This window comes from Pseudopodoces humilis, chromosome 5 (assembly GCF_049639895.1).
Source record: "Pseudopodoces humilis isolate 2021_Gansu_Grassland_sample_001 chromosome 5, ASM4963989v1, whole genome shotgun sequence".
Taxonomy (NCBI): Eukaryota; Metazoa; Chordata; class Aves; order Passeriformes; family Paridae; genus Pseudopodoces; species Pseudopodoces humilis.
The window spans coordinates 10829882-10850073 of NC_142204.1; the positions used below are offsets into that span (position 1 = coordinate 10829882).

Genomic DNA, 20192 nt, shown 5'->3' on the forward strand with positions numbered 1-20192 from the left:
TGTCCCAGCCCTCATTAGTTTGTGCACATAAGGTTTGTACAGGAAGCACCACCAACACATTTCTGTCTGTCCTAGGACATGTAAACATTCTCCCATAGTTGCCACGTAGTGCCAGAGGAGGTCAGAGGGGTGAGTCAGAAGGAAGGCATTATTTTTTGCAGTCCCATAGCAAATAGCTTGAATTGAAGGAATCCCAGGGGTTAGACCTAAGGAAAATTCTAGTTTCATGGCATTAAACCTTTATATTAAGCCTGTGTTTGGCCTCCTTGCTTCCTAACTGCCTGCAGCTTAGCAGTTGCTGAGGTGTCCTGAGGGTCTGAAGTGATGCCTCTTTCTCAAGGACAAAAGGGAGGAAGTTTTCTAGCCTGTTTCACCTTAAGCCACCAACATATTCTGGCAATTTAAACAGACTGATCTCAAACTCCTCTTATCCTGTGAATTGCTGTTTTTATCCCCAGGACTGCTCCCAGGGCAGCTAAGATAACACCTGGTTTTAATTTCTCATGATAAATCAGATAGAAGTGCCAGGATTTTTCCTGTTCTGATGCAAAGACATGGCCCTGTGAGTGGATTGCTAGATGACTTCTCAGCAAATCCCCTGACTAGACTCTCTTCCTGCCCTGATAGTGCAGCCCTGCATGTACAGCCCCAAGATTCACTCCTTCTGCTTCCCCGCTTTGTCAGGCACTGAATTCCCAGCTCTCTCCTTCAGCTTCAATAATAACAATAACATCACTGGCAAAACAGGCAGGAAGATGATACATGCAGAAGCAGTGACAAACACCTAAACATCTGACTCAGGGTTGTTAAAATGTCAACCCATGGGCATGTGACAAACCACACATCCTGGATTTGTTTGCCAGAGGGAGGAACTGGAAATGATGTTGGTTTATTTTCCTACCCTGGACTGCCAGCCTTCACAGATTCAAAACAATATATTTTTTCTTAATCTAGAATGTCAAAACAGCTCTGTGCGCGTACTGTACTGCTGTCTCTGCAGGTCATTGGGTACATTCTACAACTGGTTTCTCAAGCTCAATGCTCATAGGAGCAGGAGACAAAAATATTTGCACAGAATCTGGGGACAGGGTTTGCAGACTGTGCTGTACTATACAGTCCTCCTACTTATAACTCTGGACTCCCTTGGATGTTTCTTTCATTATTACCTCCCCTTGGGTAATTTATGCCTCTACAGACTGACTTATTTTCTTTTTTATTTATTTATTTTTTAATATTGTTATAAGTGCATATTATATTATTGGCTTTTCACAAATACTAAAATGAATGTTATCTGTATAAGGTTAGAAAACTTTGCTGTATTAATATAGTTCCTTCTATTTCTGTTATTGATGAAACTTAGAAATAGTGGTATAATACGTATATATGTTAGGCTATAACATGATATTAAAGCAAAAACTACTTTTGTTTATATAACCCAGAGACTGAAAAGATAGTCAGAAACCCCCCTGCATTCTTAGATTATCTTATCCAGATGAAGACAGCAGTGACCTGTGTTCCGGGGAGGAATTTATTGCACCTCTGTTAATCGGAGAGTGTGAGACTGAATGGAGCTGAGAAGATTGATCTATTTGGGAGGGGGAAAATTAAAACTAAACAAAGAAACATCGGAAACTTAAGAGAAATGTTTGAGTTATGTATGAGAACTTACGAATATGTAATAGGGTTCTGTTTTTAAGGGACAATCCTTTGTTAGTAAGGTGTGCTCTCTTGGCTGAATGCAGAGACACCCAGTTGTATTTGTATATTTTATTTTATTTCTATCTCCTAATTGTCTTTCTATTAAACTTTCTAAATTCCATATAAAAAATATGCGAACCTTGCTTTACACAATCTTTAGTGTGAACTCTGCATATCAAAGTCTCTTTTGTCAGAAAATTTGTGTTTTGTGCTCTGAATGGTGATTAAACCACCGATGGCATACCTGAAGGCACTTGTGATTCTGATCTGCTTGCTGCCATCCAGGGCATAGTCCTTGCCTGGTGTCTCTCCTATATTGTTGGGGAGGATGAAACAGGGAAACCTTATGAATGTGATTGTTTAGCAAAAGATTCTGAAAATGTGAAGCCTAGAATTGAAATAGAAATGAAAACTAGCTTTGAGCTATAGGAAACTGAGTGCTAGTTACTATATAACCAAAGAATAATGGCCTAGCCAGCTGAAGAAGAATCCCTGTTGATGAAACAATACCCTCCTGCTGACAGTGAATCCAAAGGTCAAAAGCAGCAAGAGAAGAATTTGAAAAGTAGCTTTTAGAGTTTAAAATGTAACACTGTATGGTAATGTAGTAGTTCCTATAAGCTATATGTAAATTATATAGGATGTGTGTCATATAGTGGTTGGTTACTGGGTATTAGAATATTCACTATAGAAAAAGATATAATGTATTGTAACAAGAACTTCGCTCTCTTAACTCTGATTTCTTGAAAAACCACTCAGACTATTCAGCCGGGTCTGCACAGAAGTATGGTGAATGTCGTTTGTTTCTATCTTTAGCACATTTTTATATGGTCCGACAGTGTCTGTGGGCTTAGCAACTTACTTTTGGTTAATACATATTGTTTTACATTCTTTTCTCAATACAAGGCTATTGTTTTTCTTTATTCTCGCTGCTCTAGGAGAGTTTCAGAGACACTGCCTTTAATATTGTCGCTTGGATTAAAGGCTGGCTTGTGCAGACAGGCTTTTACTAAAATATCATGCTTTTACTCTATTAAAATGTTTCTCTACAATTCCTCTTTTTTCTTTTTGCACAAGCCAGGCTTTAGATGCGATTCGTTCTACACTTCTACAGATACAAGATAACATACAGCTTAAAACAACTATCCCGTTTAGCATCATAAGTAAAATTCATCCCCCTTCCAGCACAAGATACTTTAACCATCCAGTAATGCCCCAGTTGGCTAACCAACTTCTAATGGGGTCACTATCTTCTTTCAGGGCATGTAACTCATTCTGTAGCTGTTTTAGCTGTTTATGGGTTGAAACTGAATGATCAGTAAGATTCAAACAACACACACCTTCAAACTCCACAACCATGTCCTTGTGCTAAGAGCAAGAAATCAGTTGCAGCTTGATTTTCCAATACAGCCTGATGTACACCACTCACATCAGCTGAAAGTTCACTTAACATTGTTGATGTTAAGTTCAGTTCTTTCCTGGTCCAACAAGCTAGCTTTTTTAGAGTTGACAAGATTTTTAGCAGCAGCTGCTCCTGGAGTAAAAAGGAGGCTAGCTATATTATACCATGACCCTAAAAGTCTGGGTCTCTAACATCATGACATTGTAATTCATTCAGGCTTTGTTTCGACCATTTGATGTTTGTTATTTTACCAGCTATATTCAGCAATTGGTGTAAATTTGGATGGAACAAAGTAAATTTTCCAAGGTAACAGGGTGCTCTATGTGGGCTAGCAGGAATTCCATTCCATGCTCTATTTTCACAGATTAGAAATATTGCATTAGGTAATCGCTTTGGTAATCATCTTGTGAGATTGCACCTTGAATAAAAGGCTTTACTTTTGGTGCTAGTGATAAGATCAGCTATAGGGTTAACTGTAGCCCAGTGATGTATCACTTTGTTGGAGTGGCTTTTTGTCTGGGCTCAAACATTATCCATCCACCTGAGGTCTTGGTGAAGCTAAACAAGTCTAATTTTTCTGGGAGCCCTATGGTAATATTGAGAACTTCAATAATTTTTGTTTGTCAGCAGGCTTCAAGTTGTCTTGATGTGAAGCCAACAGTGCGATTACACTCTCATAACATTGCCAATTGATTCAGTCAAGTTTCATTAGTAACTAAATGCTTGAGGATCCCATTCAGGGACTTCTATGAGACAGGTGCAAAAGGGATCTCCAGGTGTGGCTAGGCTTAAACACATTGATTTTTGGCCTGTCTAGTGTGCTAGAGTGACCCATATGTTCTGTCACTTTTGGATGTTAGTTAGCAGACAGTTGGTCTGGACGATACACAGCACAATTACTATAAGCAGTTTGTTAAATGCAAATGACACCACACTTTCAGAATCACAGTTAGGTTTCAGAGTTAAATGAACTTTCAAATATGCTCACTTTTACTCTTGAAGGGGGAATACTTACACCTTATACTAATATCTTCTCTAAAATTATCAATAACCTACAAAAAACAATTATCACACAAGCTAAACTTTTTATCTTAAACTATTATCTAACTACTTTTAACACACGTGCTCTGGTATTTGTGCAATTTAAGCATGAAAGCAATTTGCTTAAAGGGTAAAAATACAGTTACAATTTTGCTTTTATATATAATCAGATGGAGTCTCTATACTCTTCTAGATCTTCTACAAAATTCTTCTCACAAACAGACTGCGATTTAACACGATTCACTCTTGGAACATCCACTGCTCCTGTGACGTCAGCTGGCAGCTGATCAGTGACTGACTGAGGGCATCATTGTTCAGATTGTTCTTCACATCTTTCTAAATCTTAAAACAGAAAATAACTGAAAAAAAATTGGTAGAGACACAACATCATGATAACAACATAAAATTTCTGTTGACAAACTGTCTGTGTAGTTTAGGACAAAACTGTGTCCTGGTAGCTCCACTTCTGATCTTGTTTTGAGTACCAAGGCTGTGTGGTGACTTTTCTGTTCACTGGGTCTCATGTTTTCAGAGGCAGACAGTCTGGTCAGATGAACAGGTAACCTTTTTGAACCTGTCAACAAAACACAGGCACTTCTCTTGAAGATAATGAATCATTTTGACTTAGCTATAGTACACTTAATGGTAAATTCAGCTTATATGATCTTTCTAAATTTTTGATGTAAATATTTCATTATTGTGGTCCAAATTTCTAATGCACATATTACACTAATCAAATGCTTTTAGGGCCTCAATTCCCACCCCCCCCTTTTTTTAAAAAAATTAGATGTACTTCCATCATGTACATCAATATCAACACAAAACCATATACACAATGAATAAAAAACCTACAGCAGTTAAAAATCAATTAAATAATAAACATTATTAATAACATATGTGATATAAAATTACTATTAACCACTAAAACACTGCACCAGCACCCCATAGTCTGCAAAGAAACAACAAAATCAATGAAGGATTGGATAACCACCTCCGGAAATTATTCTCCAAGCCTACTTCAAAATTGATCCAGCTGTCATATTAATAGGGTCAAATTGCCAAGTCAAAAGTGACTCAAATACTGATTTGGTACAGAAGACATCTGGATCTCTTGGCAAACATTCTGTCCAGGTAAAGTCAAGGCTTGGCCAGGGCCTTAGGCTTTAAACTGAAAGATGTCTCTTAATTTATCTTCAAAACAAGGTTCTTAATAATAGCAGCTATGAGATGCTTAAAGCTCAGCAAACTGTTGAAATGCATTTGTACAAAACAAATTATCAGAAGCCTTAGGTGACAGACCAATTAAACCTTTCAGCAGTTGGTTTAATCTGAAGCCTCTCCCATGGCAGCTGACCCTCAGCAATGGTACATTTTCTTGGAATTCTGGAAACACTGAAAAATAATAAACCTATAAAAAACAAAAACTGCAGAGATTGCAACAAACAATAGAACTCCCAATGAAACCAAGGGTGTCACAGACTGCATTCACTTCTATCCACAAGCAGGTGTTCATCAGTGTTCTATCACAGCTGTTTCAGTTGTAGACATTTTCATCTTTCTAGGAAAAAAAAAATTATACTTTGCAGTTTAAACAAGTGTCTTTAGCAAAACATGAAACAATTTAAATTAAACAATATTTAAACCTGGTAAAATTAATTATGACAAAAGGAAATAACAAAACTTAACCTTAAAAAAAATCAAAGTTATAAAACTTAACTTAAAACCATTCAAACCTAAACATAATAAAACTTAACTTTGCTTAATTCTATTAACACTTAATCTATATCAAATAAAAGCATAACTTAATCTTACTCTATTATTATAAAACGGCAACTGAAAGTTTGATATATACCTTTTGAACACTATATAACAACAACATGGATTCACTATAGAGATTATAAGAATGTAACAAATACATCACAATTCCATGTCATCTGGCTTTGAGAATAACTCACAGTAATTGCAGATGTTACTAAAAATACTTATTCATAACAGGAATTTGCCTAGTATATGCTTAAGTTGGTTAGGATTTTAAAGTGCAGTTTTACTAGAAAAAAACACAACAACACAGGATTTGGCAAATTGCCATTCAGCTTTTGTAGCACTTTTTAGAAACATCAAATCTAATTCTTAATTAAAATCTGAAGTCCAAATTGGTATATATGCTGTTATACATGTTTTTTATAACAAAAGAACTCACATTGAAATTACCTTATTAAAATTGTGGAAAAAACAAGCAAATGCGTAATATATGCTTAACTTAACTCTGTTTTGTACCGTAAAATTCTCCTAGCTAATTATTTTTTAAACCATGAATATCTTCTGTAAGATAACATTAATTGGAAGGTTGTTTTACTAGCAGCTGTAAATCCTTCAATATTTTGACATTAGGTTTAAAACTAATTACTACAAGGTAACTTCTACTTCCATCAACATTCACATCAAGCATCTTTTAAAAAAGGGGTTTTTTTGAACTTTCTAAAGAATCACAACAATTTCTGTAGTAAAACTCAAAAAAACTGCAACTGCACAAACTCACAACTGTTTAAAACACAAAATTAACTCTAAAAGGGTATATAAAAACATTTTAAAAAACCAATGAATCATGACTTTTTAACAAACTGGGTACTAACCTGGTGCTTTTTCTTAGAGAGGGGGGTGGGGGTGAACTGCCCGGTCTGCTGCTGCTCTGCTGCTGTTATCTCTTAAAGGTTTGAATGAAGTCTTTGTCATTCCCCGCATACTCTCGAAGAGGGGAAAAATGGAGAGAAAAAAAAACAAACCTCACAAAGTTAACTTTAACAAATGTAGTTCTTTCTCTCAATATTTCTCTCGTTGTTCACAGATAGAGAAAAAAGGGCACGATTTTACAAAAACGGTGATGTTACACGAAAAGCCTCTCAAGGACAGGTGGTAACAATGGTGATCATTGCAACTTATTAACTTTTAATCACAGTGATGAATTTCGAACTAGATATCATACAGTTAGTGATTTTTTGGCTATTCTGTCTCTCTTTGAAGCTGTCTGAGCCACCTGTTTCTGCTCAGCTGTTTCTGTAATAGCTGATATTTGTCTTGCGTGGTTTTGGAGGTTTTTCTGCACTGCCTCTGCCCTGCAGGTGCCTTTGTTCTCTGCGCACACTTCAGTGCTCTCCCCATGCCCTCTTGGTCCGGGTGGAAACCAATCTACATCTGGCTTCTCTTCTTCCAGGGTAGTAAAGTTGGAACTTGAATCAAGATTGTGGTGTTAAAAGTGTCTTCAAAGGTGGAGCAGATAGTTCAGGATGTATCACATCCTGCCATTGCTGAACAGATTCTGTTCGTTGTTTCAGCGTTTGCTGTGGAGCTGCTTTCTCTTGGTAACACTGAGCTCCACTTATACTTAATGACTGCTCAGTATGAGCTTGTAGTTGTTGCACAAGTCTCTCTAGTTGTTGTTGCCACCCTAATAGATCTTTTTTTGATGCATCATTACAATTTACTGTTTTTTCTCCTGCCGGTGGTTGCCCGTCTTCTGAATGCATTGACACGTCTCCGTCGGGGGGAGAGGGACATCCTGTGGCTTTCCCCAGCGATGGGGGCTGGCAATCTGGGGCTCTGATTTCCGCTGATGTTCAGGGCTCCGCCTGGCTGGGGCTGGCGCTGTCTCCTTCCAGAGACGCCATCATTTCTACATCCACATTCAGTGGAGTAACTTCCGACTTGAGCTTCTCTGACCCGGTCACGCCCGCCCTGGCTCACTCCTGAGTTCTTAAAAGTTCAGAGACCGAGCTACATTGCTTCCCTGTGAGCCTTTTCACAGGCTGAATGTGCCCAACCCCAAAGAAAGCACCCAGACGGCTGATTTTCCCCTTGATCACTTTTTTTCCACAACAAATCTCCTATGTCTTTCCATTCTTCCACTGCAAAAGGCAGCAGCGGGACCTGGAGGCGCCCGTGCCTATTATCTCTAGTCCATAAAACGAGCTTTCCAAGATCCATATCCTTGACTGCTTCGCTTCATTTAATGATAATGTTTAGAAGCAGTTTCCATGCTGCCGCAAACCCATCCATGCTAGCAGCCCTGTGGGCGGGTGGAGGGGAGCGACCCCTCCTCAATTCTTCTGCCCCCAGTTTCCCCCAGCTGCCCGTGTCCGGATTTGCCTATCTGGTACCAATCCGTGTCTGCGTCTCTCCGCACACGGATCCACTCCGCCGGCCCGCGTCTGCGTCTCTCTGTGCATGGACCCGCCTAATCCCTTTGCCTGCAAGAGGTCCCTGTTCGGGTGCCAGATACTGAAAAACCGCTCAGAGTATTCAGCCGAGTCTGCACAGAAGTATGCCGAACATCGTTTATTTCTATCTTTAGCACATTTTATAGGGTCCTACAGGGTCCGTGGGCTTAGCAAGTTACTATTGGGTAATACATATTGTTTTACATTCTTTTCTCAATACACAAGGCTATTGTTTTTCTTTATTCTCGCTGCTCTAGGAGAGTTTCAAGCACACTGCCTTTAATATTGTCGCTTGGATTAAAGGCTGGCTTGTGCAGACAGGCTTTTACTAAAATATCATGCTTTTACTCTATTAAAATGTTTCTCTACACTGATTCCCTTCTCCTACTCTCTCTCTTAAGCTCTCTCCCCTCTCTCTTACTTTTACTCTCTATTACTTTTACCCTCTCTTAACTTCTGCACCTCTCTTACCTTTACCCTCTCTTAATTTCTTACCTTCTCTTAAGCTCCACTCTTACTTCTCTTATTCTCTGCTCTTACCCCCTCTAGCCCCTCTTTCTCTACCTCCTTAATGACCTTTTTCTCTCATGCTCCCTGATTCCTCTGTCCACTCTTTCTCTCCCTCCCTGACCACGTTTAAGCTGTGGCTGGCAGTGTAAACGGATCCCTTCCTCCCTCTACCCAAATAGTAAACTGCTTATACCTGAACAGCCTGACTCTAGAGAAGGCTCTCACTGCATGCATGTTTTGTACATCTGTACTATATCCCTCGTGACTGGTTACCAGTTTCTCTTGGCACTGGATCTGTAGTACCTTCAGAGCCAGTATGAGCACATTGGTCTTGGATGAGGGCACAGGGTTGGTCACTCCCAGTAAAAAATGTCTAATTGTCTAAATGTTTTCCTTTCCTCTAGGAAAGCACTCTGTATTGTCCATGCTGGGCTGCTGTCTCACTGCTCTATTTTCTACAATTTCTTATTTTTTTTTACCAAAAAAGCTGCTCTTTCTTACCATAATTCTTGTATGGCCCAGCTTCAGCTAAAGTTGCTTAAAGGCATTCAAATTATGTCATGAGGAGATAAAGGAGCACAATCACAATTGATGCGTGATCAAAAGCAGGACAGCCCCCCAGACTTGCACAGCAGTTTGCGATCCCTTTCTTCCAGCCAGCGATTTGGAGTGGTCTGTTGGGGAGGGGCATCACTGTTCCTGTGAAAACAAAGGAGCAACAACAAGAGTGGGGCCAGTGGGACATTTCTGAAAACTGTTTTTTCTCAAGTACTCCATGTTTTAGGGACTGTTCATGCCACTAAGGGTGGCACTGTTACCAAACAAGTTAATGTTTATTTTAAAAGGAGCCTGTGCAGCAGTGTGGGGAGGGAAATTGCTTTAAGGAGATTTAATCCATGAAATGGATAATGGATGACAGGTGAGAGGAATGATGGGTTTGTCTTTACAAACAAGCTGTAGGTCTGCTGATAAAATGAACCTAACACTAAGAGATAACAGAAACAGTAGGATGAATTCCACTGAAAGATGAGAGACACTGGGGAAACACCATAAAATTCCACAAGGGGTAAGAATTAAGAAGGGGATTATGCATTGTGGGGGGTGGGTATCCTAGGTATCAGGTGTTCTGGGAATTCTGTACCTCTCAAGTATCTCAGCCTATGGGGAAAAGGAGAAGGGACATACAGCCAGGAATTAGGATAAAAGCGAGGCTGCACTCTCCAAAAATTTGAGAGACCCCAGGGGAATGTCCCATGGCCTCTCCCTTTATTTGAATAAAGTAAAAAGAACTCCTCTGTCTCCTTTTTGTTCATAAACCTCTGGTGTTTGTGGATTAATTTTCCTGATACAGGCCAGTGATGGGTGATGCCCATGTGTTAGAAAAACAAATTACAAATTTAGGGACTGATGTGCCTCAGTGCTGTTAAATCAGGGAGAGAAATTTGTTGTTGAGACCTGGACACAAAGAATGCAGAATTTATAAACCACAAACACACTTACAGAAATTGGAGACGAAGGAAAAACTAACAAAGACAACTACTGAGATTCTCTCTGAAAGGAATTGGTCAGGAAACAAGCCTCCTGTTTCATGCCTTTATTAGAATTCACTTCTCAGGGTGGGGGGGGTCAGAGGGGCTGCTTGCACCACAGGCATTCCCACACTGGCAGCTCCAAGGAAAAGGCACAATTCAACTTTACAGCACACACTGCAGAGCTGAGAACTGTTCTCACGAGAGAAGCCTGGCAGTCTGTTTTTCTGGTTCGCTGTCTAGGGGTGTCAGTCCTTTCCAGTCCTCTTTAGATCATGGTGATGTGGGAAGGTGGTTTCTAAGCAGGCTTAGGTGATGCAGGGAGATGATCTTTCATCAGACCTTGCTAGAATATGTTTCCTTGTCCTTTTATTCCTCTGTTAGCTCGTTGTTTTGGTGTCTTGCATGCCTTAGTTTGCATATTACTCGGTTGCACAGCTTCCTGGGAGTTTCTTTGTTCTAGTGTGGCACAGCGACCATGGGAGTTGCCTCGTTCTGTGGCATACCTTTCTAATGGGTTGCTTTTGTTAGTTTGATTTAGCCCCCATGGGAGCAGCTCTGTTACAAAGTAGCAGGGAAGTAAGGGGAAAGGGTACAGGAATGTCTCTTAAGAACTTTTAAAACACTTCAGAAACTGGTAAGTAATTAAATTACTAATAACCATCGGAGTAAACAAGGGGCACAAGGTTTACAAATGGGATAAGAACATTAACTGTACATAACTAAACACAGTATTTTAACCGGGGTGGATTTCTTGAGAGATTTTATTCATGACACTCTCTATCTGGGAAAAAGAAATAAATAATAAGAAGGCTAAAAATGTGGATTAATTAGCATTAGAAGCAATAAATAACAATAGGTGATAAAATTCTAATTAATGAAGAGAACTATGTAGCTTGTAAGCCAATGAACACTAATTTCTTTGTTTGCTCAAATGTATAAATAGTTAAAGGTTTTGATAACTGGCATGATCTGTGGAGCTATCCCCATGTACCCTAACACTGAAAAAAGTAATGTTGACTTTCTACTCTAACAAACTGGTTAAAGAGTTTATTTCCCAGCTTTTGGTGGCAGTTTCTGATACCCTAGATGGAACAAAGAGGTCCCAGCTCAGTGGACCAGAGGAATCGTGAGCACTCCAGTGCACACCAAAATATTTTCAGGGAGATCTTCCCATTTCCTGGTCCGGTGAGTAGGCCACTCTGCCCTTTCTGGGAAAAAGAATACAACATTTCTTAAGGTACTATATTTGAAGGTATTTTTCCTGCCCATAAGTTGCACTAATAGAAAGTTTGGAGAGTGAGGCTCAGAGGTTTTTCAAATGTTCACCAGCTTGGGTTTTCGGAAAGGTTGTAAAAAGTTGTAAAATATTGCAAGAGGTTATAGAAAGCTTGTAGAAGGTTTTAAAGGTGTTAAAAGGTTTTTTGTTGTTTTTTTTTCTAAGACGGTATACATGGGAGTGGGGCTACCTTCATAGCTCCCAAGAGAAGGGATCCGGTTTCTCTTTGGGTCGTGTCCTAAGGAACAGGAAAAGGTTGAGGGTTTGGGAGGGGTGACCCCCTGACATGAAAACAACTTGTTGAATATTATAATCATTGATGGCCAATATATAAACTTAATAGTTGTGAAAAGTGACCAGTTAATGGGAATGCAAATTACAATACCATTTTGCAATTAATGGTGTTTTGTAGAAAGAATGCAATGGACCACCCACCATATGCTGATTTTTATTTTTTTTTTATTTGTGGAATAATCTGATTAGTGGAAGGGGTGTATGCATGATCCTAGAGATCCGAGGGTGTTAGCATTAGAAGAGAAGGGATGGGAAACCACTAAAAAGGGGCTGCTCTGGCTGCAGTCTAGGCTGAATCCCCAGTGTTGTGTGGCTGCAGGCTCCTGTGGCACAATGAGCTGCGTGAGTTTGTCCTGCAGCCGAGGGACTGGTGCAGCTCAGCACTGGGGCTGCTTGGGGAACGGCCTTTGGAAAGCTTTACCTCAGAACTGGAATTGTGTTTTAGGATATTTACTGTTTCACAAGGACAAAGGAGTTTGGTCCAGGAAGGAAAAGAGCCTGTCCAATCCTGAGCCTCTTTCTAAGAGAAAGCTGAGCCTGACTGCAGGAAGGGCTTTCAGGAATTGAAAGATGCTTTAGTGAGTGCTCCTGCACTGGGACTATTGGGCTTTCTGGGCAAAATTGCTGCCTTGTGGAGCAGAGGCATGATCATGTGTTAAATGCCAGGAAAGCTCAGGGTTTGCAGGCAGGATGAGCTGGATTTTCATCCTAGAAAGCACTGTGAAGACTTCCAGGGAGTTTCTGGGCTTGACAGTACTCGACACATGTTCAGTGGACTCAAATGTCTCTGCTCACTTCAGGCTTTTACTGTAGAGTAAATAAGAGCCTTCCAGGGAATGTTCTGCAGCTTGGTGAAGCCAGGCCTGAATAGCACTTCACAGTGCAGTTGATAAAATAGGTCACTCTAACAGGTGTTCCACAGACAGTTATAATTACTATTTCAGTGCCAGGCTGGATGGGGCTCTGAGCAACCTGGTCGAGCGGAAGGTGTCCCTGCTATGGCAGGGAGGTTGGAACTCAATGATCTTTAGGGTCCCCTCCAACCCAAACAATTCCATAATTCTAAGATTGAAGAAAGGTGTAATAGCAGAAGGGACGTAAACTTACATGTCACTTATTTACTTATTCCATTCCAGTTTATCAATTGCTAATGATAGAATTAAAAATTACTAGACAAGGAAGAAGTTTGTGACCTCAAAATCAAGATCCTCAATGAATTCCTTTAGATACAAAATTCCTGTGACTGGTCAAGGTCTGGGGCATCATCAAAGATGTTTTGATTGTTCAATTTAGCTTTATTCTAGCCCTGAAGGGATATTTTATCTATCCCTGAAGGCTATTTTATCAACCTTCTCTAAAATTTTCTATGGTTGTAATCTCAACAGCAGTTAGGTTCCTAAACATGTTTGGGACCTAGTCCATGTCAGACCTTGTTCAACATTATCCTTGTTCTTATCTACAAAATAACTGTATTTTCTGTATTTCACAGCAAAGAAGACCAGCATATTAACTAAAGTGGGAATTGCAGGAAGGGCCATGCAGGCATTTCAAAAAGATGTGACCCGTGCCTTTATATCAACAGGAACATATGCAAGCAATTTATTAATGGCTGAATGAATCATCATGTGCTATTTAATGTTGTCTGCTTTAATGTTTTCAGGTGCTGAATCCAGGGTAGAGGCAACACTGATGCAGTTCAACACTCACCTTCTCCTGACTGCCTAGTCCAAGGTTTTACAGATGGGCCATACCTATGTTAATCCAGCTTTATTAATAATTCTGGATGGTTCAACATATTTGTATTGACCAGGAGAGCCCCACAAATTATTCAATCTGAGAAATGGCTTACATGTTTTAAATGGTCCTACTCCAATTGATCTGTTTTTGACAGCAAAATTAGGAATGAATAAATTATACTATAGGAATGCATTGAAAATATGATTGAACTTTATTTCAGACATAGTGTTCTTGCTCCTCTCCTTGTTTGATCTATTGGTACATATCTAATATTTTTAAATTCATATATAAGAGCTTGTGACTACTGTTTCAGAATTGCTATATATCCCATTCAGAACCAGACTCTGTTCATTTTATGTATCCTGCAGGGCATTAAGGGCACAATGTGTACATACAGTCTGTATGTATGCTGCCTTTCCTTTACATGTAGATTGTTTCAATTTTTTTTTTTTTAAATTTGCTATAAATGGTTGGCAATTTCCAGAGGTTTGATGTTAATATTGGGTTGTAATAGACTTTTGTTGCATTATGCTAGGAACGGCAAGGCGGTACGACACAACTCTCTTGTGAGTTGAACAGGAGAGCAAGGTTTATTACCTCAGATCTTCTTTTATAGATCGATATGTGAAAGTACAGAAAGGTAAAACTTATTGGTTAGTGAACTAACACATCACCATCATTGGTCAGTGGGGTACACCACCCCTTGACCTTCTCTTGCAAGAAAAGAAGAAACTGACAAACAACACCTGCAAGGCTGTCTTCTGTTCTCTGATGATTGTTTTGATTCCTCCTTATGATTTCCCAGGCTGCTTTCTCAGGTGAGTCTGAGAAAGTTATGCAGCCTGCTTTTCCACAGGCACTGTGCTCCCTGCTTGTTGCTCGCATTTAGCATCCATAGACCTTTGCAAATATCTTCTTTTTTTTTTTTCTTTCTTTCTATTTTGAAGACCACTCTGCCATCCTGAGGAAACTGAGGCTAAAGGCAAGAGGAATGAGACTGCATCTGCAGCCACCCTGCAGATCACTAGCGTACAAAAAGGCTCAGCACCTTGATCCTGCTGCCTGCTTATTTGTGCTGTGTGATTCTAGTGTTGTGTGCGTGTAATGAATGGACTTGGAGAATGCAAATTATCTGAAGGAGGTGTCAAAAAGAGCCATTAGACTATGCTAGAGCTGAAAATACTTGGAATTTTAGTTGCTTTTCCCCTCGCTTTCTCAATTGACTACAGAAATGAATCTGAAATTCTTAAATTTGCCCACCTGAATTAGTCTCTGCTTGTAACTATCCTGTGTTGTTTGCTGTCAAGTAAAACAGTGTCCTGGGAGGGGTGGCTGAGCATCCTTGCCCTCGGTAGGTGCCGGCGGTTTTTCCTCTGGCACTGGATCCAGGTCTGGCACCTTCTGCCCCGCCTTGGCGACTGTGAACCTGCTCATGTGTAAAGCTTCTTCGTACACTGGAGGGGTGTCTGATGCGGAGAGTGGAGGTGTTCCCTGGGCAGCATTGTGGGAGTGTGCCACAGCTAATATTCTCCTGGCTGCAGGTCCAAACACTGAGTGGAGAGCTGGAAGAGAGGAGACAAAAGCTGTTTGCCTCATCCTTTAGAGGATATCCACAGGGTTTTCCCTCCCCACAGCCAGGTTGATTTCCTTTTCCTGCTCCTTCAGTCTTCCCTAAAAGGCATGTGTATGTGAAATCCCACATACACACTAGCAGCATCCCACAGTTCCTCTTTCCTGAAATGCCACTGAAACCTGTAGGTACTTTTATTCCACCCAAACTTGTCTCACAGCTGAGCACCTTAGTTTGTAGCATGCACAGAGGTCGTTTTTCCTCCATCCTGCCATGAGCTCTGTCAGCCTTGGGGTGTCACTAGCTGGGCATTACAGAGTGCAGCCCCTTCACTTCACAGGGTGTTGAGGTCCCCAGGATCTGGCAAGGCCAACTCACAAGTGATGGTGCTCTGCAAGGTGCTGTCATGGTCAAACGCGATGACAGTGACCTCATAGGGCTGAGGGCCAGATTCGTCCCCTGTCTGATGGCACTGGAAGCAGCACCTCATGCAGACAGAGACCAGGCCACACAGGAGCAGGAGCCCCCCAATCACCAGCACCAGCCTGCAACGGGAGGGGACGCAGAGTTAGGACAGAAAAATTTTGTTTACAGGACACCTCTTAATGTCTCTGACTGCTTACAGCATGGTTAAACTCAAAGCTACACAAAGTCACCTGGGGCTTTGTCCAGCTCAGTGTGGACAGTATCCAGGTATGCAGATTGGTCATCCCTCCACGCATCTGTTCAAGTGCTGCACCATCCTCAAGGTGGTTTTCTCCTGTCTAATCGGAATTTTCCTGTCTGCAGTTTTGTCAGCCACCTTATGTGCTTCTACTGAGCACCTCTGAGAAGTCTCTGCCTTTATCTTCTCTCAAGATCCCCCTTAAGTAGTGGAAAACTGCAATTACTTTGTTGCCTTAGCATCCTCCAGGCTGAAGAAACCTAGTTCTTTTTATTGGCTCTCGAGGGGACCGGCTCCAGTTTTCCAACATCTATTTTGTACTAGGGGACCAAAACTAAGTATTCTAGACACCTTGTTATGACTGACAAGCAGAGAGGAAAAATTGGATCGTGCCATCTTCTGGCATACATTATTAATTCAGTCTTCTAGATTTTCAACAACTACCATCCTTCTTAATATCATCCTGGTATGAATGACTAAGAAATCAGACAGAACTTTAAAACTCAGTCTTTTAAAAGGCATATTGTACCATGAATACTTTATTAATAATGTTCATATGACTAAACATGTAGAATAAAAAAGGAGGCTGGTGGGTCAACTTTTGTTAAAGACAGTGAGATATCTAAGGGGTTGTCTTGCTCTTGTAGAGCTTTAGAGAATTCCAGGGAAAATGAGGGGGTGGCGTCACTCTTGAGCAGGTCACATTTAATCACCCTTTCCTACTGGAATTGTCTTGGGATGCAGATATTTTGAGTAAACATGTTATCGTACCAGATATACCACAGACGGTCCCACGCTGTACCAGAACACCTGAAGAGAGGAGGGTACAAGAAATAGTTATCAACAGAGCACCAAATAAATGTGAAGATCCCTATGGTAGTCTCCTCCATCTCCCCTCATGCTCCTCACTTACTGCCCAGATTCCAGATGGCACAATGATGAGAAACTCATTGTGCTTTGCGGAGGACACAGTTGTCCAACCTCATCAATATCCCTGTTAGGTGAATTTCCCTTCTGTTTGCTTTATATATTGATTGTTTTCCTGATATTTATCCTTGCCCAATTCCCTCTGCAAACCTTAGAAATCTGCTTCATGTTTGCTTTTTTTCTTTTGTATCAATACATCATTTTGGTCATTTTTACAAATTACATTAATGATAGTAATATTCACCAAAGCAGTATATTTCAAAACATTTTTTCAAGGAAAGTTTGATTCTAAATTCATAATCCAAATCAATTGAAAGTACACCAGAAAGCTCTTAACTATTGCAGTAATGCAAACAGGCAGCAGGAGCAGTACCACACAATCAGTATGTTAATCAATAAGAATAGTAGTTGATACAGTTCATATTCAAAGTAATGGTGATTTTACATTAATTTTTAATACAACTAAATAAGATTTTCTGGAAAATGTCAACCATCAGGTCATAAAACTCATGTCCAGTATTGCCTTTGTTGTTCATTGTTTTCTCAAAAGAAGAGCAAGATTGACAAATACTTAACAGTTCAGTGTTGAGGCAGCCTTCCTCACCACTCACTTGGGGGAACTAAAAGGAGAAAAGCAGCAAAGACACAGCTAGAGTGAATGAAATCTTTGTAATGTGCATACTGCATATCTTTTATATTATGAGTCTGGATTTCCTATGGTAAAGACATGCTGTTACCTATTTTCCATTGTTTCTATCATATATTCTGCTGTAGATTTGAAGTTACTCTTACCAACAGCATTGTTTCATATATTAACTTCCTGTAGTCCTCAAAATCCTTTTAGTACTGTTCTTAACTTCATCATCACTACAACTTTCCCTTTCTCCACTGCAAACCATGTCATTCTCCACCTGAAGATCCTTCTCCATGCTCAAACATTAAGAAACTTTAAATACCCTGCTTCATGTTATACCCACCCTGGCTTGAAATCTGCTCTGTCCCTCCAGCACTCCCCTACCCTTCTCATTCTTTTTCCTTGGGTACCCTGATGTCTGTCCCTGGAATAGCAGCAAATATCTTCTCGGTGTGTGCCTTTTAAATATCCAGGAAATTATTTTTGCTAATGGCCCTCCATCTTTCCAAGGTGACTCCACATCTGAGCAGAGACCCTGAGGAATGTCAGAGATGACTTACCCATAAGAAACTCCCCACAACAAAGCAGATCATGATTGAGTTATGCATCCCTGTAAGGTGATTGTGTGGCCTCTTGGTGTCTCAAGTTGCCCAGAGTCTTCTTGTCCTTTCTACTTTCAGTTCATCCTCATCAGTCCAGTGGAACTCACCAGTTCCAAGTGGAACTGGCCAGAAGAAGGAGCAGCTTCCGTGCTGTGTGTTGAATCCAATCTCTTTCTCCTACTCCTTTTTGCCCTTCAGGTTTTTGCTTTCCCTCTTTTCCTTTTTGTCACTGGCAACTCCTGATTGTTTCTGCCTGTCTCTTTTTGTTATTCTCTTGGCCTGGTTCTCTTCCTCTTTTGAAGGGATTTCTAAAACCTTCCAGTCTGATCAGGAGAAGTAGCCACAGGTTCTTACTCTAGATGTTTAACTAGTTCAGTGAAGGGCATCATGAGATCTCTGCAGGCCTGACCCTTCCCTTGTTTGAGCAAAAAGGGTCTCTGAGTTTGTTCATTCCCTATTATTTTTGTCCCCGCCCCTACCCTGAGGGAAGTGGGTTGAAGGTCATGTTACTGACCTGTATAAATGGAGTTCAGATTCCTCTCCATCCTCCAGTACCTTTTCTGCATCTGTACTCACATTGTCCTACCTCTGACAATTCAATCTACTGACTTGAAAGAGTTTTCCATATAATAACCATATCCAGAATTTTATCTATCATACAACATACCTGTATGCATATGCATATAAATATATATACATATGTATATGTATATATATATGTATTTTTAATTTTTTTTTTCTCATATGCAGCATCTCTTGTACCTCCCATTTTAAGGCTCAGCCATCATCCCTCTTACCTGGTCATGTCCTGCTATATCACTCCTGCAGCTGAGAGTCTGTTCGTTCACAGTTCCTACATGGCCAGCCAAGTCCCCCTAAATCCCTTGCAGCAAAGGGATAACATGTTGATTCTCCTGTCCTGGATACTATTAGTCCTACAGCTGGTAATATTCACAGGCTCCATTCAATGACCCATTAATTTTCTCTGTCTTGTAGAATTGCTTAAAATTTCTGTTAGTGCTCATGGCTATCCTGTTATTACAGTCATGTAATTGAGTTCTCCTAATCTTTCTCTTTTGAATAGCTGAGACAGAAAAAAATGCTCTGCAGTAATATGTAACTGTGTTTGGGAACCACCCAGGACTGGTGCATTAATGTTTGTTAAAGGCAGGATAGCAGCTAGTGAGACTTGTTGCCCTTTGTTGCAATCACAGCCCTTTCACATTAAACTGGTGAATCATTAGCCCTGGTGGAGCATTTTAGAGTTGCAGAGCAGAACCAATAGATTCATGAAAATAATGTATTCTCTCAAGGCAGGCTAAAACCCATTTGCCATTCTGTAATTATAAAAGTAGTGCTGCAGTATAAACATGCCTTAGCAGTAGCCCATCCATCCATCCATCCATCCATCCATCCATCCATCCCTCCATCCATCCATCCATCCCTCCATCCATGTCTGCTGGAAGGAGGTTTCTGAGTCCTGATGGATAAATAAGAAAGAATGAAAGAAAGAAAGGAAGATGACCTACTGACATTGTATTTACATAGGAATTGACCAGTATTTTTTTTGTCTCCATCTTCTAAATTCCTTGGTGTATTATAGAAGTCTTAGAAGAAGAGACACAGCAAAACTGTAAAATAGCTTTTCTCATATGCACAGCTTTTGAAACTGGTAGGAATATAATGTGGAAAAGAAGTAAAAATTACTAATGTTTTTCCGGACTTTTTATTATCAGTGTGATAATTCAATAGATCATCACTTGATTTTAGCTGAATTTCTGTCATATGATGATCTCAAATTCAGGAATGATACAACTGGAGAAATAGCAGATAAAGTGGCAAAAAAATTCCTAAAGAAAAAATCGCAGTGTGACATGAAACAGTGACCCCTCCAAAGGGAGAATGAATTAATTCTTAATGAAGCTTACTGATTACTCTTCTTCACTTTCTGTGGCATTGCTATTAACATTGTGCTTTCACTGTTACCAAAAATAAGCAAAAAACCAAACTCTTTAACACAAATGTAACATTAAGAAGCAGGCACTCTTTATTTGGCTGGATGCATGCGGGGATAGCCTCTGGAATATTGTG

The 20192-nt window shown here is 40.2% G+C and overlaps 1 protein-coding gene and 1 long non-coding RNA gene across 2 annotated transcripts; both read right to left on the reverse strand.

The window, feature by feature from the left end:
* Positions 1-1209: 1209 nt before the first annotated feature.
* On the reverse strand, positions 1210-7684 carry LOC148184269 (uncharacterized). The gene is made up of 3 exons (XR_015772599.1): positions 6775-7684; positions 5441-5699; positions 1210-4715 (listed from the first exon to the last, which is right to left on the reverse strand). It is a non-coding gene; the product is annotated as an uncharacterized LOC148184269 (long non-coding RNA).
* A 6208-nt stretch (positions 7685-13892) lies between these two features.
* Positions 13893-18511, reverse strand: TMEM52B (transmembrane protein 52B). The gene is made up of 5 exons (XM_005534003.2): positions 18060-18511; positions 17442-17485; positions 16710-16748; positions 15653-15819; positions 13893-15266 (listed from the first exon to the last, which is right to left on the reverse strand). Exons 1-5 carry the CDS (start codon positions 18105-18107, stop codon positions 15007-15009), a joined length of 558 nt encoding a protein of 185 aa, XP_005534060.1. The 5' UTR covers positions 18108-18511; the 3' UTR covers positions 13893-15006.
* Positions 18512-20192: the final 1681 nt, after the last annotated feature.

Excerpts from the sequence above, each read along its gene's own strand:
- TMEM52B (XM_005534003.2), bottom strand. The coding sequence starts at position 18,107 with ATGCATAACTCAATCATGATCTGCTTTGTTGTGGGGAGTTTCTTATGG. Across the intron at positions 15,820-16,709 it reads GACCGTCTGTGGTATATCTG|GCTGGTGCTGGTGATTGGGG; the intron begins GTACGATAACAT and ends CTCCCGTTGCAG. Across the intron at positions 15,267-15,652 it reads CTTGCAGAGCACCATCACTT|CTCTCCACTCAGTGTTTGGA; the intron begins GTGAGTTGGCCT and ends CCTCTCTTCCAG.